We start from the raw sequence: 27,101 nt of genomic DNA, 5'->3' as shown, positions 1-27,101 counted from the left end.
GAGTAGTCCTGTTTGTAACCCCATAGAAGAGCTCGGAGATCTACAGGAGAAAGGTCCTGTTCAACGGTCACCGAGGCCTTGCAGGGAGGACGGGGGAACCATTCTATGATGCGAGTCATATGAGCAGCTGTATGGTAAATCTCAAAATTAGGGAGGCCTGTTCCTCCCATAGTCTTCAGAAGCGTAAGCAGTTTGAATTCAACTCTGGGGAGGCCCCTGTTCCACATGAATCTGGTGGCTAGTGAACGTGGGGAGATAAAAAATGATTTGGGAACGTGGATGAGGATTGTTTGAAATAAATACAGGAACTTGGGTAGAGTGTCCATCTTTAGGATATTAATCCTTCCGAACCAGGGCAAGGGAGATCGCCCCCACTCCTCAAGGTCCTTCCGTATACGGTTAAGTAGGGGAATATAATTCAGGGAAAACAAATTAGCTAGATTGGAGGGTATAAGGACCCCTAGGTAAGAGATCCCCTTGGTCTGCCATTTAAATGAGAAGTTGGATTTTAGAAGGGACAGTGTGGAGGGGGTGAGGGATATGTTGAGGGCTTCTGTCTTAGCAATGCTGATCTTAAAGTTACTATGGATACCAAAACGTTGAAATTCTCTGAGTAGGGATGGTAGGGAGATGTGTGGATTCTGAATATACACAAGGAAGTCATCAGCATACAGGGAAAGTTTGTGATGTGCAGACGGAGTTTGAATACCGAGAATAGAGGGGTTTTGTTGTATGGCACAGGCCAAATGTTCAATGATGATGACAAAGAGGAGGGGGGACAGGGGGCAGCCCTGTTGGGTACCGTTTGCAATGTCAAAGGGGGCTGATGTGGTACCGTTGACTAGGACCTTAGCTGAGGGTCGTGAATATAGAGACATAACTTTAGAGATGAAGGGAGCTCCGAGGCCAAGTTGTTCTAGAGACAGCTGTAGAAACCTCCAACTGACCCTATCGAAGGCCTTTTCAGCGTCGAAAGATAAGAGGCAAGCTTTCAGGTTTTTACGTTGGATCAGGGATATAAGATGTATCGTCTTGGTGGTGTTGTCCCTTGCCTCTCTGCCAGGGACAAACCCCACTTGATCATTATGAATAATTTTAGGTAGTAGAGGGGACAGACGGGTAGCCAGAACTTTTGCAAATAGCTTAACATCTATGTTGAGCAGGGAGATGGGCCGATAGCTGCTGCACTGGGATGGGTCCTTGCCTGGTTTAGGAATAATAGAGATGTTAGCAGATAAAGATTCCTTGGATGGGAGGTTAGAACTGTCTACCGAGTTAAAGGCCTTTGTCAGAAGGGGTGCAAGTTGGGGGGCAAAAGTTTTGTAAAATCGGGGTGTAAAGCCATCAGGGCCCGGGCATTTTACCACTTTAAGGGCTTTGATGGCCTGTAAAAATTCAGAGGTAATTAGGGGCTCATCTAAGGCTGTCGCGTGCACATTGTCAACAGTAGGTAGAGCAGTCTCCAAAATATAAGCTTGTGTGGGGTCAGGAGATGGGGGGGACCGATCTGGAGGGGTTGCACACGGAAGGTTATAAAGCTGTGAGTAGTAATGCCTGATATCCCAGAGGTGTTAAATGTTTTCGTATGATCCGGTTGAACGATGAAGGGGATAGAATGTCGCGGGGGTCTAGGATGAATGATTCTAGCCAGGTGCTTACCACATTTATTTGCCAGTGAGTAGAAGTGGTTCCGCGCTTTATCCCTGGCGATCAGGGAGTGCGTGTCTAGGAGCTGGAGTAGGTCCCTGCGGGCATTGGAAAGCTGAACAAAAACAGCAGGGTCCAGTTACTTTTTGTGAAGGGGTTCGAGGTCCGCTATGGCAGTAAGGAGTTTGCATATGTCATGGGTTCGGGCCTTTTTAAGGCGAGAACCGTGTTGTATAAGGGTACCCCGGAGCACACATTTGAGTGTGTCCCATTGGTTCATAGGGGAGGTAGTGTCAGCGGAATGGTCACCTATAAAGTCTTTAATGGCTTTAGAGACACCCGCCATACACACGGTGTCCCGCAGCAGATTGTCGTTAAGTCTCCAGCTCGCTCCCCGGCGGGTAGCAGGGGGGCGGACCAGAGTCAGATAGACGGGGGCATGGTCGGACCACAGGAGGTTAACGATCGATGTTTGGAGAGGTGTGTCTAGTAGTGATTGCGATATGAGAAAGTGGTCCAATCTACTGTAGGAGTTGTGTGCAACTGAGAAGTAACTGTAATCCCTCTCCGTGGGATGCTGGACTCACCAGGCATCCACCAGATGGGATGAATGTAAAAGTGATTTAATGCGTGTCAAGGTGGAATAAGGAACAGAAGACTTACCCGAGGATGTGTCTGCGGATGGGGAGAGGACAATATTGAGATCACCTCCAATAATGAAAGCTGACCCTCCAAAGGAGGATAGTCTGGTGAGGACCGAGGAGAGGAACCGAGCCTGGCCCACGTTCGGCACGTAGATGTTAGCCACTGTGAAAAGAAAATCATTTAGTTTCAGTTTCAGAAATATATAGCGACCCGAGTCATCAATGAGAGAGTGTAGAACCTCCGGGTTAAAAGATTTATGAAAGGCAACAGATACCCCTTTAGATTTGGCCTGAGGATTAACACTGTGAAACCATTGCGAGTAATACCTATTGCGCAGGGCTGGGATAGCTCCTGCGCGAAAGTGTGTTTCTTGAAGCAGCAGAATTTTCGCACGCTTCTTGTGAAAATGGTAGAGTGTCTGGCTCCGCTTCTCAGGCGTGTTGAAACCTCTACAATTAAAGGAAGCGAAGGTTATGGAACCGTCACTAGCCATGGGGGGGTCGTAGGGTGGAGCTCAGAATCAGCGTGATAAGTGGCACTATGGGCGAACTCTGTTGGGGTAGGGAACGGGAATAGAGGTTGGACATGGGGGGCAAGGGAAGAGGAAGAGGGTGGGAGGGCATAGGCAAAGAGAAGAAAAAAAGTAAGAAGAGAGAGAAAAGACAGTATAACAACCTTGTATAGGGAGTAGCAAGAATTATAGGCATGGTCACCCGCTCCCGTTAAAATAAACAGGGGTAGATGAAACACAGTAGCTGTAAACATCAATTGTGGGAGACAGGCCCAAGAGGCCATGCAGAAAAAAGTAGTAAGTAAGACAAAAACTAAAACAAAAAAGGCCACTAGGTGGCTCCAAAAAGCAAGCAGCATGTAGAAAAAAAGCCTGTCATAAAGGCACAAATCGGTGCACCCCACAGTGATCATGGGAACACCGTGCGTGAGGCGCACAACGAAAAACAACAAAAAAAAAGAAAAAACCCGTAAGGGGGGCGTGGAACAAAATCACCGAGCTGGGCAGCTCCCAGCACCCCCGGCCCCACGGGTAAACCGGATTCAGTTGCGACCTAAAAAGTAAACCAAATAACATAATAACGAAAATTATCTTAGCGGTCATCAATAAATGCATTTGTAAACCGGCATGAAATAGAAACATCTATGAGTCATAGGGGGTAAGGATAGGTAACAGGCCCCAGGGAGGGAGCAGACTAAACATAGCAATAACTGTAAAGTATGGCAAGGGTAACACAGGGGGGGCTGCTGCAGATAGTGGAATGCAGGGAAAGTCCTGAGATCAATCCAGGAACGATCAAAAAAGTCATAACGGAGCACCCCAACCATAGGGATAGGGGAGGGGATGCACAACAACAGAGGGCGTAAAAAATATACAAAAAAACCTGTAAACAAAAGGGTTAATCTGCAGGAAAGCTATTCGACCCGTTCGGGTCCAAGCACATCACAGGGGAGGACCCCAGAGGTGGAGAGAGAAAACAGGCCCGGGTGGGCCCGCTAGATCGGGTCAGTCGTTGGAGTCCTGAAGCTGCGGAGACCGAGGGGTGCGCCTGCGACCTTGTTTCTGCCACTGCAGGGTGTAGGATAGACCAGGGGTGGTCGGTGCAAACGGGCAATCGGGCAGCTAGTGTTTGGCGGGAGAGATCAGGAAGGAGCATGATAGGTGTTTCGTTGAATAGAATGGACTGCTGTGTGCTGGCGGCCCTCATAATGTCCTCCTTTATTTTGTATAAATGGACACGGCACAAAGTGTCACGGACAAAGGAGGGGTCAGGGGTGCGAGGACCCGATGTATGGTGCACCCAGTCCAGTTCGATCGGGTCATCTTTGGGGCATTGGAGTATCTGGTTAAAAATAGCTGTTACCGCTGCAGGCAGATTCTTGGGGTCAACCGACTCGGGTATCCCCCGTATGCGTATGTTGTTGCGGCGACTGTGGTTTTCGAGGTCGTCCTGCTGATATGAGAGTTGCTGGAGCAGGACAGTGTGGGTATTGAGGATCCGATCGTGTGATTGTACAGTGTCCCGCAGGCCATCTACCGTGTTGTCCACATCGTCAAAGCGTACCCCCACATCTTTTCTCAAGTCAGAGATCTCTTTCCGATATGTTTCCTCGATCCTATGCACACAGCGTTCAAAGTCAGCTTTAGTGGGTAGGGACCTCATGTAGCTGTGCAGGGATCTGATTTGCGATTCCATGTCCCACCCATCCCCCGATCCTAGTGAGGCATTAGATCGGCATCTGGTAAGCCTGGGGGAGAGGGCAGTGTCCTCGGGGTGTGAGAGCAGGCTGTGGGAACGCACCTGAGATTGCAGGGTCGGTTCAGAGTGCGCCGGGGATGGAGGGGCCGGCGTCTCTTTAGATGCTAGTCGGTGCTGTGAGGACAACCTTCCATGGCCGAAATAGTCATCCAGATCCTCTCCTGCCGCCCCTGTGTGCCTTGGGCTTGTCTTTCCCCATGGAGCCGTGTATGGTCCGGTTTACTGTCCGAAATTATGTCCGTGATGCCGGGGGAGCTGGGAGCTGAGTGTGGCCCGACTCACCGCTCCATATGTAAGGCCAGGCCCTTACAGAGGAAAGTACAGATCAGTTAGTTAGGAGGGGCTTGCATACGGTAAAATGTGACCATATAGGTACAATCATGCGATAGTTCGAGGTAACATCCACCGTAGTAATTCTGAGAGGTATACTGGCTTATGATCTGAGAGGAAGGGAAGTTCATCTAGGTAGGAGCAATGTAAATTTGTCAATCCCCTGCTGCAGTAGGATAAATGAGTATACGATGAGAGCCAGAGCAAAGTCTGTAAACAGAGGGAATATGAGGCTGCAGGGGATACTTGTAGTAAGGATGCTTGAGATAGCGAGCCAGGAGAGCAAACTAAAGGTAACAGTTCAATGTGGACGTAGAACCACAGGTAAATGGTGTGCAAAGCAAGTCTCCGTGAGGGGGGGATGGGGGGGGCAGGCCAGGCCAGCGTAGGAAGGCAAACCTCAGCCGCAATTGTAGGCTGGAGTGGCCGCGGAGTGCTTTCCCAGGCAGTAGCCGTAGGAAACTCCGGGGATTCCTAGGCCTCAGTAGGCCGCACTAGGCCGGAGCCGGCTCACCCAACAAATTAAATACAAAATACTAACAAATACCTACAAAGCCATCCGCAACTCTGCCCCCAACTACATCACTGACCTAGTCTCAAAATACCAACCTAATTGTTCTCTTCATTCTTCTCAAGACCTCCTGCTCTCTAGTTCCCTCGTCACCTCCTCCCATGCTCGTCTCCAGGACTTTTCCAGAGCCTCTCCAATCCTATGGAACTCCTTACCCCAATCTGTCCATCTATCTCCTACTCTATTAGCTTTTAGATGATCCCTGAAAACCCTTCTCTTCAGAGAAGCCTATCCTACCCACATCAAACAACTGTATTGTCATTTTCTCCATCTGATCATCCCCCACAGCTACTACCCATTGTTCCACTTGACCCTCCCTTCTAGAATGTAAGCGCTAACGAGCAGGGCACTCTGATCCCTCCTGTATTGAAATGTATTGTACTGTCTTCCCTGATGTTGTAAAGCGCTGCACAAACTGTTGGCACTATATACATCCTGTATAATAATAATAATAATAATAATATTATGTCTTTTGTTTATATAATAAATAAAATACCCAATCCCATCAAAAGAAAGCTCTATTTGTTTGAAAAAATGATATGGATGTCATTTAGGTACAGTGTTGCATGGCAGAGCAATTGCCAGTTAAGGTAGTGCAGTGCTGAATAACAAAACATGCTCTGGTCATGAGGGGGGTAAAACCTTCTGAGGGTCAAATGGTTAATTGATTGTTGGATTTTTTAACCCTTTTACCCCCCTCCTCCCCTGTACATCTGATCGCCATTCTGTTTTTTTATGTAAGCTGTATATTATTGCTTCTGCCTCCCTAGTCCTACACCTTAACCCCTTCATCTCCATCACCCCGCTGTAGGAGACCTGTAAATTAACCCCTTCACTTCCTCCTCCCTCTGTATGTCCTGTACATTTAATGTACTCTATTTAGTGTACTGTGACCAAGTTCCATGTTATACCTGCCTCAATACCAGCAGGTGTCTTCATTTCCCAAAAACCTTTGGCAAAAATGAGACCTTGGGTTGTTTACTTTTCGAAAGGCATCTATTCCTGTTCTGCTAGTACCATCCTGGATATTTTATTTGATGTGTTTATAACAGAAAGTTATGAAAATCTTACTTTTGTTCGTTTTTTGTTTTTATATATAACCACTTGCCTACTGGGCACTTAAAAACACCCCTCCTGCCCAAACCAATTTTCAGCTTTCGGTGCTCTCACACTTTGAATGACAATTACTCAGTCATGTAACACTGCACCCAAATTAATTTTTTGTCTTTTTTTCCCACAAATAGAGCTTTCTTTTGGTGGTATTTGATCACCTCTGGGTTTTTTATTTTTTGCGCTATAAATGAAAAAAGACCGAAAATTTTGGAAAAAAAACGCATTTTTCTTTGTTTCTGTGATAAAAATTTTGCAAATTATAAGTTTTTCTTCATAGATTTTAGGCAAAATTTATACTGCTATATATCTTTGGTAAAAATAACCCAAATTAGTGGATATTATTTGGTCTTTGTGAAAGTTAGAGAGTCTACAAGCTGTGTTGCGAATCATACAAAATTGATCACATCTGATGTACTGGTTCTTGTGACCCGAACAAGCCAGGAAAGTACAAATACCCCCCAAATCACCCCTTTTTTGAAAGTAGATATTCCAAGGTATTTAGTAAGAGGCATGGTGAGGTTTTTGATGTTGTCATTTTTTCCCACAATTCTTTGCAAAATGAAGATTTTTTATTTTATTTTCATTTTTTCCACAAAATTGTCATTGTAATAGGTTATTTCTCTCACGTGGCATGTGTATACCACAAGTAATGCCCCAAAAGAAATTCTGCTACTCCTCCTGAGTATTATGATACCACATGTGCTGGACTTTTCCACAGCCTGGCCACATAGAGAGGCCCAACATGCAGGGAGCACCGTCACATGTTCTAGGAGCATAAATTACACATCTAACTTCTTGACTCCCTATTACACTTTTGAAGGCCCTGGAGCACCAGGACAATGACACATGACACCGACGTGGCACTGATGACACGTGACACTGACAGATGGCACTAATATGTGACACTGATGACAGGTGGCACTTTTACGTGGCACTGATGACACATGGCACTAATATGTGGCACTGATGACAGATGGCACTGATACCTGGCATTGATGACACGGGACACTGATAACAGATGGCACGTGACACGCGGCACTGATGACAGATGGTACTAATACGTGGCACTGATGACAGATGGTACTAATATGTGGCACTGATGACACGTGACACTGACGTGGCACTGATGACATGTGGCACTGATGACAGATGGCTCCATGTGGCACTGATGACACGTGGCACTTATACGTGGCACTAGGGACAGATGGCACTGATGGTTGGCAGTTGAGGCAGATGGCACTGACAGGTGGCAGTGGGGACAGATGGGCACTTTATTTTCATTTTTATTTATTTAATTTTTTTACACTAACCGCTGCATCTCTGCAGCGGTTCATCTCTCCCTCCTCACACTCTGTATATGTGAGGAGGGAGAGCCGGGGATGAGAGATGATCTCATATGTTTACATATGAGATCATCTCTCATTGGGCACGCCGATCGTGCTGTAAACGGCCACTGTGATTGGCCGTTTACAGCGATCTGCGACTTGCTGTGTCCGGGGGACACGGCCAGCACAGAACTTCCCCGATGCGTGCCCGCGGCGGCGTGCAGAGGGGAAGTTAAAGGGAGGACGTTTGTCTTTTGGCTATAGCGCAGGCGCGAAGTGGATAATAAAAACAAAATCCACCAAAATAAAGCTCTATCTGTCTAAAAATGATATAAAATATTTTGGGAACAGTGCTTCGGAACTATATAATTTCAAAGTTTCTGAAAAATATACCTGAAAAATGGTCTGGTAATGAAGGGTTATGACAGGCTGGTACTCAAGTGGTTAAGCTGACCACATATTACAATCTGATCACACAATCTCCTTCTAACAGTTTTGTAGATTTAACTTCTTTCTGATTAGATGCAAATTAAATTGATTAATGATACACTTATATGGGCGCTAATAGGCAACCCAATTTCCCTGCATTGTCCTGAGTGTGTCTGTAGTAAGGATGAGCTCAGGCGTGTTCACATGCTCCACATGCAGAGCCCGCTAGGAAGTCGGCGCAGCGCTGCGCTAATCACAGGCAGTGAGACTAGTGTTGCCACCTCATCCCTTTAAACCCGAACACATATGAATTACACAGGTTCTGTGGCTAATTTAATGCAGATAAGGCACCAAGTGAGTTTAATTACCACCTTAATCAGTCAGAGAACCTGTGTAATTAATATGTGTTTGGTTTTAAAGGGATGAGGTGGCAACCCTAAGTGAGACGTTTCCCCAATGTGCGGCTACAGACACAAGGAAATGTCTCACTGCCTGTGATTAGCGCAGCGCAGCGCAGACTTCCTGGCGGGCTCTGCACATGGAGCATGCGAACACGCCTGAGCTCATCCCTAGTCTGTACTAGATTGTAAGCTCCTTCTCTGGTGTGGAAGGTTCTCTGTAGATCAATAAGTAGAGATCCCTCCTGTGATTGGTCTCTGGTGATTCCTGTGGATCTCTCCCATGCCCTGTATTAGGAGATGATTGGGGGTTTTGGGAGATTCCTAGAATTCTATTGGTGGAATGTCTGCAGGTTTCACTTTTACTTTGTGGCGTCTCATTTCCAACCTTCGTAGTGTAAATCTGCCTGGTAACTGCTGATCCTCTATGTAATCATTTTCCTATTGGAGAGAGATGAAGGCTCCTCCAATCAGCACAGAGCTCCGTCTTCCTGTACACAGACTGTCCTGATCTGAGTGAAGTGGAAGGTTGTCGTGTTTTGGGGTCTCTCTATAGATGACAGCGGGGAGGATGAAGATGATGACCCCCCTCATCCTGATTATTCTGGGGGTGTCAGGGGTGGAGTGTGGTAAGTAGAAGACAATATAGATGACATCTTGTCAGTGGGGGGATTTCCTCCAAGTGTTGTATAGAATGGTAGAAATCAATGTTTAGTGATAAAGGTAGAAGTATTGTGGAAGTGACAACCATGTCCTGTCTGTGTGAAGATGACAATACGGCTCTCCAGGCTCTGACGGGTCTTTATTGATCTTGTGTACGGAGCTGATGATGGACGGAGAGGTCAGGGGGTCAGAAGACATTACAATGTATCACCTTCTCACTCATCACACCTATTTCCTCCTATAGATCTCCTCCTGGAGGGGGCGCTGTGCTCAGTCTCATCTGTGTCATCTAAATTGTACATATTTAGGGTGATATTAACCCCTTAATGCCTGGACACCGTTTTGTAACTTTGACATGTGTTAGTAAAACTGAACATACATTATCATCACAACGACTTACTGTATCCAGGAGAATTATATCTTGTTTTTTCAGGATAAAATGGTAATGGAAATCTCTGATATTTTTGGGGGGCCTCCTGTACACCAATGTAATAATTTACTGATGTTTATATGCAGGATCTTGCTGGCAAAAAGATTTGGGAATAAAAAACATAAAAGCTTTACGTATACACATGTACAGGTGTGTAAATGCTCATATTATATACACTACGTATTGCTCATACACGCTGCGTTTTACCCACTTAAGGACCGCCGTATTGCCAATGTACGTGATTACAATGGCACCGGCAGGCACAAGCACGTACATGTACGTGCCTGCCTTCCAGCGGATGGGGGGTCCGATCGGACCCCCTCCCACTGGATACGGCGGTCCGTTTCGCTTCAGGAGCGATCCGGGATGAGGGGATGGCCGTTGGTTTCTGGCCATCCCCTCTCGATCGCTCCTGGCGAATGAGAAGCTTCCTCCCACTTTGTATTGTATACACAGGCAGGGAGGAAGTGATGTCATTCTCCTCGGGGCGGTCTTTTTGACCGGACTACGAGGAGAAGACTAAAAGTAAGTGCACCAAAACGCTACTCTAACACATAGGTACACAAACCCCCCCCCCCCCCCAGTCACAGTGTCACTGATTGCATTGATCATTTATTTACTGATCACTGCATTCAGTGTCAGTTGTAACAGTAAAAACTGTCAGGGCAGTTAGTGTTTGGTCCAGGGTAGCCCCCTACCACCCCCCAATAAAGGTTTAACCCCCCTGATTGCCCCTAGAGTTAACCCTTTCACCCCCTTTTGCCAGTGTCACTAAGCGATCATTTTTCTGATCGCTGCATTAGTGTCGCTACTGTCGCTAGGTAGCTAGTTATTTTTTTAGGTTCACCGCCAGGTTTTTATAGCGCTAGGTACCCCCATATACTACCCAATAATGGTTTTAACCCCCTGATTGCCCCTAGTTAACCCTTTCACCAGCGATCACAGTATAAGTGTCACTGGTGACGCTGGTTAGCCAGTTAGTTATTTAGGTTCCCCGTCAGGTTTTTATATAGCGCCAGGGACCCCCATATACTACCTAATAAAAATTTGAACCCCCTGATTGCCCCTAGTTAACCCTTTCACCAGTGATCACCGTATAAGTGTCACGGGTGACTCTGGTTAGTTCGCTTTTTATAGCATCAGGGCACCCGCCATTTATTACCCAATAAAGGTTTAACCCCCTGATCACCCGGCGGGTAATATCAATTAGGTTTTAGGGTCAGGGTCTGCATCTCCCCAGGCATCGCTAGGTTAGTACAAGTACCGCTAACACCCATGTGCAAAGCATAAACCTCCCGTAGTGGTATAGAATCTGAACAGATCAATATCTGATCTGATCAGATCTATACTAGCATCCCCAGCAGTTTAGGGTTCCAAAAAAATGCATTGTTAGTGGGATCAGCCCAGATACGTGCTGGCACCTGCGTTTTGCCCCTCTGCCCAGCCCACCCAAGTGCAGTATTGATCGATCACTGTCACTTACAAAACACTAAACACATAACTGCAGCGATCGCAGAGTCAGGCCTGATCCCTGCGATTGCTAACAGTTTTTTTTTTGTAGCATTTTATATTTAAATCCGGAAGGCAGTGCTTGGTTTTCGGGGTCCTGTACGTGGCTAGGCTCCCAAAAAGTCCCCCACATGTGGTATCCCCGTACTTGGGAGAAGCAGCAGAATGTATTGGGGTGTCATTTCACATATGCCCATAGCATGTGTGAGCAATATATCATTTAGTGACAACTTTGTGCAAAAAAAAAAAAAATTGTAAAATTCCTGCAACTTGTGGCAAAATATAAAATATTCCATGGACTCAACATGCCTCTCAGTAAATAGCTTGGGGTGTCTACTTTCCAAAATGGGGTCATTTGGGGGGGGGGTTTGTGTTATTTTGGCATTTTATGGCCTTCGAAACTGTGATAGGTAGTGAGGAGTGAAATCAAAAATTTGCACCCTTCGAAACCCTAAAGGCAGTGATTGGATTTCGGGGTGCCGTATGCGGCTAGGCTCCCAAAAAGTCCCACATATGTGGTATCCTCGTACTCAGGAAAAGCAGCAGAATATATTTTGGGGTGCAATTCCACATATAACCATGGCATGTGTGAGCAATATATCATTTAGTGACAACTTTTTGTAAACTTTTTTTTTTTTTTTGTCATTATTCAATCACTTGGGACAAAAAAAATATTCAATGGGCTCAACATGCCCCTCAGCAATTTCCTTGGGGTGTCTACTTTACTGCCCTGCCATTTTAGCACCTCAAGAAATGAGATAGGCAGTCATAAATTAAAAGCTGTGTAAATTCCAGAAAATGTACTCTAGTTTGTAGACGCTATAACTTGTGGCTGAATAAATTTTGCCCTAAATGTTTGACTAAAATTGAGTTTATTCGATTTTTCATATAACAAAAAGTAGAAAATATCATTTTTTCTCAAAATTTTCGGTCTTTTTCCATTTATATCGCAAAAAATAAAAATCGCAGAGGCAATCAAATACCGTCAAAAGAAAGCTCCATTTGTGGGAAGAAAAGGACGCAAATTTCGTTTGGGTACAACATTGCATGACCGCGCAATTACCAGTTAAAGCAGTGCAGTGCGAAATTGTAAAAAGACCTCTGGTCCTTAAGCTGTTTATTGGTCCGGGGCTGAAGTGGTTAAAGAAGCAGCTTCAACAGGCTGTTGAGCTTTTTGCAGCTCCCATTTTTCTCTGCCTGGAAATTCCCCTCCATGTTAGCAATGTGTCCGTACACACTATGGCTTTTTCAGGAGTTTGCAGGCAGAAAAACTCCCCATCAAACTCATGTTTTTGAGAGGAGCTTTCGAGCAGAAAAGACGCCTAAGCACCCAAAAATGTGTGAAAAAGTGTGAAAAGGAACAATAGAAAAATGAGGGTTTATGAAAAAAAAAAATGCTTATGGTCACAAAAGCTTGAAAAATGCAATAAGAACACACGACAGAGTGCAAAAAAAGCACAAGATTATTCGAGCTTTTAGGCAGAGATATAAAAGCTCAAATGCTTTAAAGCAGCTTTTTTTGAGCTGCAGTGTGCATGAGCCCATTAACCACTTCAGCTCCGGACCAATAAACACCTTAAGGACCAGAGGTGTTTTTACAATTTCGCACTGCGCTGCTTTAACTTGTAATTGCGCGGTCATGCAATATTGCACCCAAACAAAATTTGCGCCCTTTTCTTCCCACAAATAGAGCTTTCTTTTGATGGTATTTGATTGGCTCTGCGATTTTTATTTTTTGCGATATAAATGGAAAAAGACCGAAAATTTGGAAAAAAAAAGATATTTTCTTCTTTTTGTTATAAGAAAAATCGAATAAACTAAATTTTAATCATACATTGAGGGCAAAATTTATTCAGCCACATGTCTTTAGTAAAAAAAATGTCAATAAGCGTACATTTTTTGGTTTGCGCAAAAGTTATAGCGTCTACAAACTAGAGTACATTTTCTGGAATTTACACAGCTTTTAATTTATGACTGCCTATCTCATTTCTTGAGGTGCTAAAATGACAGGGCAGTACAACCCCCCCCCCCCCAAATGACCCCATTTTGGAAAGTAGACACCCCAAGGAAATTGCTGATGGGTATGTTGAGCCCATTGAATATTTATTTTTTTTGTCCTAAGGGATTGAATAATGACAAAAAATAAAAAAAAAATTTTTTTTTTTACAAAAAGTTGTCACTAAATGATATATTGCTCACACATGCCATGGTTATATGTGGAATTGCACCCCAAAATATATTCCGCTACTTCTCCCGAGTATGGGCATACCACATGTGTCGGACTTTTTGGGAGTCTAGTCGCGCACGGCACCCCGAAAACCAATCACCACCTTCAGGATTTCTAAGGGTGCAAATTTTTGATTTCACTACTCACTACCTATCACAGTTTCGAAGGCCATAAAATGCCAAAATAGCACAAAACCCCCCAAAATGACCCCATTTTGGAAAGTAGACACCCCAAGCTATTTACTGAGAGGCATGTTGAGTCCATGGAATATTTTATATTTTGCCAAAAGTTGCGGGAATATTACAAACTTTTTTTTTTTTGCACAAAGTTGTCACTAAATGATATATTGCTCACACATGCTATGGGCAAGTCAAATTACACCCCAAAATAAATTCTGCTGCTTCTCCCGAGTACGGGGATACCACATGTGGGGGACTTTTTGGGAGCCTAGCCACGTACTGGACCCCGAAAACCAAGCACTGCCTTCCGGATTTAAATATAAAATGCTACCAAAAAAACTGTTAGCGATCGCAGGGATCAGGCCTGACTCTGCGATCGCTGCAGTTATGTGTTTAGTGTTTTGTAAGTGACAGTGATCAATCGATACTGCACTTGGGTGGGCTGGGCAGAGGGGCAAAACGCAGGTGCTAGCAGGTATCTGGGCTGATCCCGCTAACAATGCGTTTTTTTGGAACCCTGAACTGCTGGGGACGCTAGTATAGATCAGATATTGATCTGTTCAGATTCTATACCACTACGGGAGGTGTATGCTTTGCGCGTGGGTGTTAGTGGTACTGGCACTAACCTAGCGCTGCCTGGGGCGACGCAGACCCTGACCCTAAAACCTAATTGATATCACCCGCCGGGTGATCAGGGGGTTAAACCTTTATTGGGTAATAAATGGTGGGTGCCCTGATGCTATAAAAAGCAAACTAACCAGAGTCACCCATAACACTTATACGGTGATCAGTGGTGAAAGGGTTAACTAGGGGCAATCAGGGGGTTCAAATTTTTATTAGGTAGTATATGGGGGTCCCTGGCGCTATATAAAAACCTGACGGGGAACCTAAAAAAATAACTAGCTACCTAGCGACACTGATGCAGCGATCAGAAAAATTATCGCTTAGTGACACTGGCAAAAGGGGGTGAAAGGGTTAACTAGGGGCAATCAGGATGTTAAAACCATTATTGGGTAGTATATCGGGGTACCTAGCGATATAAAAACCTGGCGGTGAACCTAAAAAAATAACTAGCTACCTAGCGACACTAGCGACACTGATGCAGCGATCAGAAAAATTATCGCTTAGTGACACTGGCAAAAGGGGGTGAAAGGGTTAACTCTAGGGGCAATCAGGGGGTTAAATCTTTATTGGGGGGTGATAGGGGGCTACCCTGGACCTAACACTAACTGCCCTGACAGTTTTTACTTTTACAACTGACACTGAATGCATTGATCAGTAAAGAAATGATCAATGCAATCAGTGACACTGTGACTGGGGGGGGGGGGGGGGTGATCAGGGGGGGTTTGTGTACCTATGTGTCAGTGTAGTGTTTTGGTGCACTTACTTTGTGTCTTCTCCTTGTAGTCCGGTCAAAAAGACTGCCCCGAGGAGAATGACATCACTTCCTCCTTCCTGTGTAAACAATACACAGTGGGAGAAAGTACGTCATTGGCCAGGAGCGATCCAGAGGGGGTGGCCAGAAACCAACGGGCATCCCGGAACGCTCCCGGTGGGAAACGGACCGCCGTATTCAGCGGGAGGGGGTCCGATCGGACCCCCCCACCCGCTGGAAGGCAGGCACGTACATGTACGTGCTTGTGCCTGCCTGTGCCATTGTGACGACGTACAATGGCAATACGGCGGTCCTTAAGTGGTTAAAGACATCTTCATACTATTCTAGCTGCCAGTGTTTCAATGTATGTGTGTGTATATGTATATATATATATATATATATATATATATATATTAATCAGTGTTACATTTATGGAAATGATTGCACTCAAACATATAATGTTCTTTTTTTATGGATCTGAACACATTGCTTCATTACAGCGCTTTTTGCAGCTGTGGGGATTGTCCCATAGAGCCGGTTCACACAGGGTTGGCACGACTTTGAACACGACTTTTGGAGGCAACTTGGGCACGGCTTGGGGCGACTTTACAACTTTAAGTCACCCCAGGCCAGGCGACTTTTGCCATGGCCAATCAGAGAATGAGCTCTGAAGGGGGAACTCCACCCCAAATTTAAAAAAAAAAATTGGTGTGGGTTCCCCCTCCAAGAGCATACCAGGCCCTTAGGTCTGGTATGGATTCTAAGGGGAGAAACGGCATGGGGGTCCCAAGGTTCGCCATCACTGGTGTAGGGCTTCTTTCACACTGATAACACCGTGGGTGCAATGCAGTGTACCTGCAGCTCTCTCTCATATATATATATATTTTAGAAGTCTTATGCACTTAGCCACAGACTTCTATTATATCCTGCGGGTTTTGGTGCATTTTCTGAATGCAGGAGCTTTGGTGCGCTTTCACAAAGTGTACCACTCTGCACAATATAATAGAAGTCTATGGCAAAGTGCAGCTAAGCCAGGAAGGTCATAGATGCAGGTATGCACAGCCTTATAGGGGGCTCAGAACAGTAGGGGTTCATTTACATTTGCAGTTTGGGGGGTGGTAAAACCCCATAGACATGTTTTTACTACTCCCACCCTTTAGCTACAGTCGTGTACACATTTCACAGCCGCAATAGGTGTATAGAGTTATACACCCTATCATGGTTGGTGGGCGTAACGCCCGCCCACCAGGGGGTTAAAGCACGCAGCTTTAATTTTAGCGCCATAATCTCCCCCTCCACCAAACTTTACACTTGGCACAATGGAGTCAGGCAAGTACAGTTCGCTTGGAAACCGCCATATCCAGACACGTCCATCAGATTGCCAGACAGAAGTGTGATTCATGACTCCAGAGAACACGTCCACTGCTCAAGAGTCCATTATCAGTGTGCTTTACACCACGCCATTCATCGCTTTGTATTGCACTTGGTGTAAGGCTTGGATGCAGTTGCTCGGCCCTGGAAACCCATTCCATGAAGATCTCTCTACACACTGTTGTTGTGCTAATCTGAAGGCCACAATTTATTTTGGAGGTTTGTACATATCCACTCTGCAGACAGTAGGTGACTTCTGTACAATGTGCTTCACTGTGCACTGACCCCGCTCTGTCATTTTGAGTTGCTGTTGTTCCCAGTTGTTTCCACTTTGTTATAATATCACTAACAGTTGACTGTGGAATATTTGGTAGCAAGAAAATTTCACGGATGGACTTATTGCACAGGTGGAAACCAATCACGGTCCCACGCTTGAATTCACTGAGCTCCTGTGCGTGACCCATTCTTTCACAAATGTTCTTAGAAGTGATCTGCATGTCTAGATGTGTGATTTTATACACCTGTGACCATAGAGGTGATAGGAACACCTGAATCCAATGATTTGGAGGGATGTCCCAATACTTTTTGCACTATAGTGTTTCTCCCACTGTGATGGGGATATGGGAGGGTGGAGTATGGTGACTCTTCCTACCCAACATAGGGTGCAATTGTTTTACATTTACAATCCTCTTTACTTTCCTTACATAATTGTTGTAGTTGAAGGATATAGATCAGCTTCCAATGTGCCCTTTGTGGTTTCCTTTGAATAATTGGTGTTGGGTTGGCTTCCTGTGATTGGACAAAGCTGTGATATGAACGGATATGTAAATAATATGCATTACCACAATGTGTAAATGATGTAGTGTGACATTTGAGGTATTTTGTAGGAGACGTCACAACTGACCATAAAAATTTGTTATTTGGGAATATTACCTCCACTTATCTCCTAAGAAGTGGACACACAGTCCACAAAATGCATTGAGAAAGCACAAGACCGGCTGTGATGTCTTTTCATTGAACGGAATACATGAAGATGTAAAGTGAAAAAAAATAAAACAAAAAAATCATTTTATATATTTTGCAGCTTACCAATCTTTCATTGTGATGGCTGCATTGGTTATTTTAGGCTTTTTTCCCCCTTTATTTTTGCTTGTTGATCCTGCCAGTAACACACCTCCCATGTTAGGGTGTCTCCACTCTGGATGGAGGAGCAGCAGAGACACCCTTGAACAGCAACATTGTCAGTTGGGGGAGGGTAGTGTTGGATACATAGGCCGATTTAGATGGACTTGACTAACAAATTACAACAAACAGCTTTTTAAGCAGTTACTGCAACATTTTTTTTTCCTTTTAGGGTAAATATTTTACATAAAAAAATAAAATGATCATTGTAAACACCCCTGTCAGTGCTAAATGGTTTGTCTCATCCCTCCAACTGCTACTTTTGCTGGATAGCTTTGGTCTGTAAAGTAAGTTGAAAAATAAAAGACTTGCTGGCAGGATCACTGGGTGAAAAAAGTTAACAATAAGAAGCCAATGCAGCCATTGCTAAGTACTGGTAAGCTGCAATATAAAAAAAGAAAAGGGGCAAACAAGGTATTTATTAGGTATAATAAGGGGGTCACTAAAGGCTAATAAGAGGTTTCATATGAGCAATTTGCATTAAAAAAAAATTGTTTGGTTTGTTGGATTTGACATTCTATGTCAGGAGTCGAGGCTAAAGCCACTGATTGAAGGAAGCCAGTCCCTGTGATGAGAATGCTCTGCATGACCTGGATACAGATTCTGCTACTATTGTTTTTATTTTATGTAGAGATGCTCTATGCAGTACTACATCAGAGCAGTAGGTGGCAGTATAAGACTTCTCTGTGCTGAGCTGGGTGATGGCCGCATTCCCCTGTAATGTGAAGTCATGCAGTTTCCTGGAAATCACTTGTTGGTCATTTATAAATATTCTCCAGCAGATGACGCTGTGCACACTAAGCCCTGGTTCACACTGCCAAGACTTGTCATGCTATTTCAGAGTTCAAAGTCACATGACAAGTCGTGCCCCAAGAACAGCAATGTAACCATTCTAATCGGTGCGACTCAAAAGATTCCTGCACTACTTTTGGTGCCACTTCAGCATGACTTGCATTGATTTGTTAGTAAGAAGTCATATGGAAGCCACGATAAATTCATGCAAAGATGTCAGATTTAAAGTTGTTTGACTTTGAAGTCATGGCAGTGTGAACCAAGGCTTAGTAGAGGAGGAAAGTAATCTTTTATATGAAGAAGAAGAAGAAGAGCACAGCCAGGGAAAAGATAAGTGTGATAAATATCAGCTGTCTATGTATGGAGCACTCTGTACATTACACTATATTATTATCCTCACACATGTGCCATGCCTCCTGACATGCAGGGAAAAGGTTTCTGCAGCATTTTGATATCTCAGTTTGAAGAGGAACCACAAGTGCAGTGCGGTTCTCATGCGGGAGCAATTTCCAGTGCTTTTGGCATTCCATTAGGATTAATGACACCCGCACCCACCCAGAGCGATATTTCTGTGTGGGTGGTTGTGGCTGTGGAAACAGGTGTGGTCCTGCAGTGGAAATTACCCACACAGATCTGAACCTAGCATTAATGATAGTTGGCATCCCTGGTATATAGTGTGTGGGGAGGCAAAGAGCAGGTTGTGGGTCAGGGGCTTTGGGGTGGCAATTGCAATCTGGGGGGGTGCAGCCCACCTCAGAACCCACCTAAATCCAGCCAATGTGACATTTGCTTGCCTGGCACTATGGGTAGTCTCTGCATTTGATGGTGCTAGTACAAACACGGCAGCCCCGACATCCCTCCAGGTGTGTCTGTGCCTTGCTTCTCGGTTGCGGTGATGAATCAAATACTGTCCCCCATCGGATAGTGTCCACCCTGTACTGCGCTTGCACAGTACGGAGGACAAGGAGAAGCCGAACATCTCCGAAAATAAGTGGCGCCTGCACAGTGAGTCCAGGTTCAAGCCCCACCATCCAAGTGGACATAGAGTTAGAATAAAAAATAGCAGAGTGAAGCGAGGCCGTGCCCGAAGCGCGGCGAGCTGCTCTGTTACTATGAGCAGATGTATGTCCACTTGGATGGTGGGGCTTGCACCTGGACTCAGTGCGCAGGTGCCGTTCTTCTGAGACTTTCGGAGTCTCCTTCTCCTTACTGTGCGAGCGATGTGCCTGCGCAGTACGGGTGGACACTATCTGATGGCCGGACACTCTTTGACAGAACACCAGCCACCATGCATCTACTACATCGCTCCCAACTGTCCCTGATTTGGAACAATGTCCCTCCTTCCTCCTCATTTTGCTCTGATCTGTATAGTTGTGTATAAAATGCTCTGTTTATCTTTCAATAGCTGTTTCCCAGTGCTGAACCTTTCATCCAGTTTCAAAATTTCTGCATTTGTAAATTTCAAAAGCCAATATAAAGGAATATTAGTGGTAAAAAAAGCACTTGTGAGTTTACCTAATCATTTTTCTTATAATTCTCCTTTAAGGAGGTGTGTCCTATGCCTACATACGTTTGCTAATAGATGTCCCTCATTCCCATCAAAAGTTGGGAGGTATGCTACCCTGACTTGGAGACCCCTCTTATAGACGATCAGCATTCACCGACATTGTCCTGAGTGCGTCTGTATGTCAGTGGGGGGTCATTAGATTGTAAGCTCCTTCTCTGGTATGGAATGGTGCAGAGGATACTCTGTAGATCAATAAGTAGAGATCCCTCCTGTGATTGGTCTCTGGGGTTTCCTGTGGATCTCTCCCATGCCCGGTATTAGGAGATGATTGAGGGTTTTGGGGGATTCCTAGAATTCTATTGGAGGAATGTCTCCAGATTTCACTTTCACTTTGTGGCTTTTCATCTCCAACCTTTGTGATGTCATTCTGCCCGGTAACTGCTGATCATCTTCATTTTCCTATTGGAAGGAGAAGAAGCCTCCACCAATCAGCACAGAGCTCCGTCTTCCTGTACACAGACTGTCCTGATCTGGGTGAAGTGGAAGGTTGTCGTGTTTTGGGGTCTCTCTATAGATGACAGCGGGGAGGATGAAGATGATGATGATCCCCCTCATCCTGATTATTCTGGGGGTGTCAGGGGTGGAGTGTGGTAAGTAAGGATGTGCTAGGGCATGTTTACAGCTCCACGTGCCCAAACCCGCCATGAAGCTGACAGCGCGCGGCGCCAATCACAGGCAACAAGACATTTCCCTATCTCAGAACGAGCCAGTCAGTCCTTGGAGCAATTCCTATGTTGCTATATTTCTGACCATCATAACAACTGGTCAGACCTCTTACCGTGGGTGGAGTTTGCTCACAATAGTGCCTTGAATTCAGCTTCCCGTTTGTCCCCGTTTATGGTGAATTATGGTTTCCAACCTTCCGTGTTGCCCGCCTCATTTCTTCCGCAGAGTATTCCTGCGTTAGAGGAACATCTCTGTGGTTTTCATTCCACTTGGGCGCAAGTCCAGGAGGCTTTGCGACATGCTAATGATAGGTACAGACTCCATGCTGACCGCAGACACCTGCCTGCGCCTTCCTACCAGGTTGGGGACCGAGTCTGGCTGTCGTCTCACAACCTCCGGCTTCGTGTTCCTTCTTTGAAGTTCGCACCTTTTATTGGTTTGGTTTATTGGGCCTTTCCGTTTTAGGTGTTGCAGCCTCTGGGGCCTTTCAAAAAGGTGTGTATATGTAATGACAGATCATGTGACACTTAGATTGCACACAGGTGGACATCATTTCACTAATTATGTGACTTCTGAAGTTAATTGGTTGAACCAGAGATTTTTATGGGCTTCATAACAAATGCATACGCACGTGCTAATTATCAGCTTTTTTTATTTCTGAAAAATAGTTTTGTGTATGTGTGTATTTTTCTAATTTTACTTCACCAACTTACACTATTGTGTTCTGATCCATCACATATAAAAATATTGAACTAAAGACTGTAATGTAACAAAATAGATAAAAAGCCAAGGGGGTGAATACTTTTGCAAGGCACAGTATATCGGCCTAAACTGATAAATTCGTTTTTTATTTATTTATATAAATATAAAAAAAAAAAAAATTGTATATGTATTTTGGTAAAAAGTTAATTGGTTTTTATTTTTTTAAAATTGGTGCTCTTTATAGCGCAAAACAATAAATTCAGAGGTGATTAAATACCGGCAAAAGAAAGTTCTATTTGTGGTAAAAAAAAGGATATAATTTTTGATTGGGTACAATGTCGCAGGCCACACAATTATCAGTTAAAGCGACGCAGTGCCATATCACAAAAAATGGGGCGATCATGAAGGGGGCAAATCCTTCTGGGGCTGAAGTGGTTAATATGTGTTCGGTTTTAAAGGGATGAGGTGGCAACCCTAGTACAAGTACTTGTGCAAATGCTCAGTATCGGTGCAACCCTAATGACAATACGGCTCTGAAGGATCTTTATTGATCTTGTGTACGGAGCTGATGGACGGAGAGGTCAGAAGACATGGCAATGTATCAGCTGATAATACATTTCACCTTCTCACTGAACACACCTATTTCCTCTGATAGATCTTATTCTGGAGGGGGGCCCTGGGTTCAGTCTCATCAGTCAGATGGGAAATATAACTAAGAACAAAACTTTTATTTCCGATTAGGATGGAGGGGTGAGGGGGTTACATTCTCTGCAGATTTGTATTACTGTCCGTTTCCCCATTAGTGAGATTTTACCCTCTGTGTCCTGATCACCAATGTCCCCAGTAATAAAAGTAAGGGCCATCCAAAATTATGTGTTGTCACCAAAACAGGAATAGAGAGGAAATCTTGCAATGGGGACACTTGTCACTGTGATACCTAAAACTGGATTTCCTTTCATTTCCTGTTGGCTCTAAAGGACAGGAAGTGAAGGGCAAGCCTCCTAATGAGATAAAGATGGCAAAATACAGCAGTTTTTACCAGTGGTGTACCAACATGGGGGCTGTCCGCCCCGGGTGCCACACACTACAGGGGGTGTCAGGCCAACCCCCTCCATGAGTGAAGCGGTAACAGTGGGGCAAGCTCAGGCAGTGCAGCGGCGTGGTGACAGGGCAGCCAGGGAGAGTCGAGCTGTGACATGTGTGGCAGTACCTGAGCCAGGTGTGGAATGTACCACTTCCCAGACAATCATTAGCTTGTTAATATGAAAAATGAATTCCCAGCAGTTCCGCACTCTGTTCAGCGCTGCTGTGTCTCTCCATCTGGTGCAGGGTGCTGTGTAATGTACAGGGGTCCAGAGGTGCTGGGTGCTGTGCAGGGTGCTGTGTAGTGTAAAGGGGTCCAGAGGTGCAGGGTGCTGTGCAGTGTAAAGGGGTCCAGTGGTGCTGTGTAATGTAAAGGGGTCCCGAGATGCAGGGTAAAGGGGTCCAGAGGTGTAGGGTACTGTGTAGTGTAATGCCCCGTACACACGAGAGGGATTAAGTCTGACAGACCTCCAAAGGAGTTCCGCCGGAGTTCCGCTGGAGTTCCGCCGGAGTTCTGGCGGACTTTTCGACCGAACGGACTTGACCACACACCATCACACCAAACTCCGACGGAGTCGAACGTGATGACGTACGACTGGATTAGACGTAGGAAGTTCATAGACAGTAGCCAATAGCTGCCCTAGTGTCGGTTTTAGTCCGTCGGAGTAGCACACACACGAGCAAATTTTTTGAAGGGACCGGGTCCGGCGGAGTTCCGTCGGGAAAATTTGAAGCATGCTTCATTTCTAAAGTCCGTCAGACTTTAGCGGAGCTAAAGTCCGTTGCAGCCCACACACGATCGGATAGTCTGACGGACTCAGCCCGTCGGACTATGGATGTCGAAAAGTCCGCTCGTGTGTACGGGGCATAAGAGGGTCTAGAGGTGCAGGGTGCTGTGTAATGTAAAGGGGTCCAGAGGTGCAGTTGTGGAGAGGGTGACACAGTAGTGACAGAGATATATGTATTGGGGGATGCAGATGTATGCAGCGGGCACAGTGGGGTGTTTATACATTTTAACATGGGGGGCAGATATAGGATCTACCCCGGGTGCCAAATGCTCTAGGTACGCCCCTGGTTTTTAAACCCCCCCCCCCCCCCACACACTTTATCCAAAAAAAAAAAAAGGATCTCTAGATATTCTTTAAAGTCAACTCCATTCAGGTTTGGTTCAGGGAAGGGTTAGGTTAGGCAGTATTTTATTGCATTTTTTTTCACATATCTAATCATCCGCATTTTTTGCTAAAAAGTTACTTTAATCTCCTAAAACAAGGGGATATTTTCCATAAGCCAATGGCATTTAGAAATAAATGATGGCAGATGTAATTTCTTATGTCACAAAATGTTTTTGCAACTGTTTAACAAACCCATTTTAGCCACTTGTCTTTTGGAAGATTTATCCCCCTTCATGACCTGGCCATTTTTTATGAGATACAACACTGCATTATTTTAAGTGACAATAGCGCGGCCGTGCGACGTTGTAACCAAATAAAATTGATGTCCTTTTCCTAGAGCTTACTTTTGGTGGTATTTGATCATCACTGCGTTTTTTTTTTTTTTTTTCACTATAACCAAAAAAGACTGACAATTTTGAAAAAAATATATATTTGTTACTTTCTGCTATAAAACATATCCAATAAAAACAAATATACATATGTATATATATATATATATATATATATATATATATATCTCATTTCTTCATAAATTTAGGTCAATATGTATTCAGCTACATGTTTTTATTAACCACTTGCCGACCAGGCCATAGCCGAATGACAGCTACAGCGCGGTCCGATAATTCTGGAAGGGTGTACAATGACGACCCCCCCCCCCCCCCGCAGAACCGCGATTCCACGTGCCGTCCACGCACCCGGGAATGTCCGTGACCTTCGGGTCCTGGACCCAATGCGTCACAGATCGGGGTGAAATGTGAGTGACACCCAGGGTCATCTTACTGAGCGGGCACCCCTGGGCACTGTCTGGGGGCATCCAGGTGACCATGGGACCCCATCTGGGCTGGTTCTGTCACAACCTTGCAGGATGCGGTAGAGGTGAGCTGAGCTGGAAGGACTGCAGTGTGGTCTCTGCATGGAGTAGTAACTATCAGCGATGGGGCTGCTTGATTTGGGAGTCAGGCGGCCTTTTATATTCTGCTTCTGCGTGCTTGTGGGGCCAGCTGTCACTTCTCTCTCCTCTCTTTCACTCTTCTCTGAATGAACTGAATGTCGGCAGCTCTGCCTCCTCAGTCTCAATGGCAGCAAGTTGGGTGCCCAGTGAAGTGTGCTGCCTTTGTAGCTGCCTGTGCCAATCCTGCAGTGTCACTCACCATTCTCACAGGAGGATTCAGAGTGAACAGCACAGGACCTTAGGGTGCCGAAGACCCCTGTAAACAGGCCAATCCCCGATTCCCTGCTATGCCCGGGTTATAGGGTTGCCACCTGTCCAGGATTCACCCAGACCGGTCGGGTTTGGGTCCGAGTTTCAAACTGCCTGAAACCCGGACACATTATTCAGACTGGACTATGGTTTCCAGCAGGGTTGCTGGCTGCAGTTGTCTAAGCTGAGCGTATCTGTTACACTTTTTCACACTGCCCGAAGCCAGCACTAACAATCCTCCCCCCCCCAAAAAAAAAATACCCCTACCCCTCTGTGTCTACCCACACTCCAATCCCCGACGCTGTGCCTCAGAATAGGAAAGTAAGTTGGGGCCGGAAGTCCAGCAGCCTCGGGTCCATCTGGATCAGAGGTGCTGACTGCCAAGCGGTGAGTGAGCTCTCCATCCATCCCTGTCTCTAACTGAAGTCTCCCCCTTCTCTCTCCTGCCTCTGAGTGAGTACACCAAGGCAAATCAGGGTTCTCAGAGCACCCCTTACGTTAAATTTCCCCTTTACACCAGAAGCCACAGTGTTTCCCCTTACATCTGAGTCCTCTCCGTGCATCAGAGTTCTCAGTGTTCCCCCTTAAATCAGGGTTCCCCGAGAGTCCCTTATGTTAGAGTTTTTCCTTAAATCAGAGTCTGCAGAGTTCCCTCTTACAGTGAAAGGGAACGCTGTGAGTTCAGATGTAAAAGGGGAACTCTGTGGACTCTGATGTAAAGGGGATGCTTGTTCTTAACTTCATATGATTAGAAATGAAAAAAAATTCAATAGCAAAATATATGTATAGATTATACTATAAAAAAAAATAGCTGTGCGCCGCTAAAGAGTTTGGGTTTGACTTGAAGAAAAGATGGCAACCCTACCGGGTTAGCAATCCCACCCCCTGATGAGCACACACACAGCATGGTGCTAGATAGGTGTGTGTGCACCTGCAGCATGAAAACTGCAATTGGAGGAGACTAGAGGGGGTAAGTCCACTGACTGTCCAGACACCCCCTCAACATAACAAATGTCCTGTTCTGCTGCTCTGAGCAGGTTCACACTATGCGGTGCTGGAACTGCATGCGAGTTTGAACCAGAATCGCACCGTATTCCTGTTCAAATCACATGTGATTCTTCAGCAGTTTGAATTGAGCCATTCATTCTGTATGGCTTAAATTGCACCGAATCTGCACCAAAGAGGTGCAGGACCCTTTTTTTTTTTTTTGGCCAACTCAGAATAAGAGTAAACACCCATGATATCCAATTCTGAAAATCACACTGCGTTTTGCAAACCGATTTCAGGGTGTCGTTACCTTAAAGAGGAGCTGCACCTAAAAAAAAAAATATTAAAAGCCAGCAGCTACTAATATTGCAGCTGCTGACTTTTAATAAATGGACACTCACCTGTCCCAGGTTCCAGCGATGTCGGCGGCAGATGACGAGCGATCGCTCGTCTCGCTGCAGCCACGCCGCCATCCTCTGTCAGGGAATCGGGAAGTGAAGCATGAGTGCTTCACTGCCCGGTTCCCTACTGCGCATGCGCGAGTTGCGCTGCGCTTCTCTTAATGGTCCCCCGCTGTGTCTCTGGGAACTGTGTGTTTCCCATAACACAACGGGGGGCGGAGCCATGCGGGGGTGGGCGGAGCAATGCGGCGGTCTGGCCGGAAGTGGGTACAGATACCTGGATTATCCAGGTAACTGCACCCCCCTCCCCCCCGAAAGGTGCCGATTGTGGCACCGGAGGGGGGGAGGGATAATTCTAGCGGAACTTCCCCTTTAGGGTGAAGAACCGCTTTAACATATACACACCTGCAGCGGTTCACATGAACGGGGTGTGATTTGGATGTGGTGTGGAATCTGCACAGAATTTGTTGCAAATTCACAGCTCAAGAATGTGAACGACACTCTTTTTTTTTTTTTTTTTACTGTAAAAAACGACCGCACATGGATTGCTTTTCAGAGGTATTAGGCGCTGAGGAGTTGATATGTTGCCTCCTCACCACCTATTTTAACCCCCTAAAATCTGCATCACCCTCACCAGAACTGTATGCATCGCACATGGTTGTGGCAAAGTTGCAGCACAGACTCTGATTTGGTTGCATTTGGTAAGCAGTAGTGCCCACCAAATGCAACTGGTGATATAATTCTTCCTGCAGTCAGGAATCAAAGCATTGTGGCTCTAGCATGTGTACACCCCCAGCTGCTGCCTTGTCAGCAATTCACGCCAGCTGCTGCATTACAACATGCTGTGCTTTCTTTTTTAACCTCTT

The 27,101-nt window shown here is 45.4% G+C and overlaps 1 protein-coding gene across 2 annotated transcripts in view; it reads left to right on the top strand.

Moving 5' to 3' along the window:
- The first annotated feature begins 9,195 nt into the window (after positions 1–9,195).
- LOC143984495 (class I histocompatibility antigen, F10 alpha chain-like) overlaps positions 9,196–27,101 on the top strand; it is a 166,761-nt gene continuing 148,855 nt past the window's right edge. Inside the window, exon 1 of one of the 2 annotated variants that reach the window (XM_077484645.1) lies at positions 9,196–9,357. In XM_077484645.1, the coding sequence (XP_077340771.1) occupies positions 9,285–9,357 (73 nt within the window). In that variant the 5' untranslated portion in view covers positions 9,196–9,284. Of the gene's footprint in view, positions 9,358–20,446; positions 20,614–27,101 lie in introns of those variants that run through there. The other variant, XM_077484642.1, reaches the window with a different exon arrangement.

The sequence above is a fragment of the Lithobates pipiens genome, unplaced genomic scaffold, assembly GCF_037356315.1.
Source record: "Lithobates pipiens isolate NorthernLeopardFrog02 unplaced genomic scaffold, aLitPip1_a1.2 Scaffold_1, whole genome shotgun sequence".
NCBI lineage: Eukaryota > Metazoa > Chordata > Amphibia > Anura > Ranidae > Lithobates > Lithobates pipiens.
This window is presented reverse-complemented; position numbering and strand designations above follow the sequence as displayed.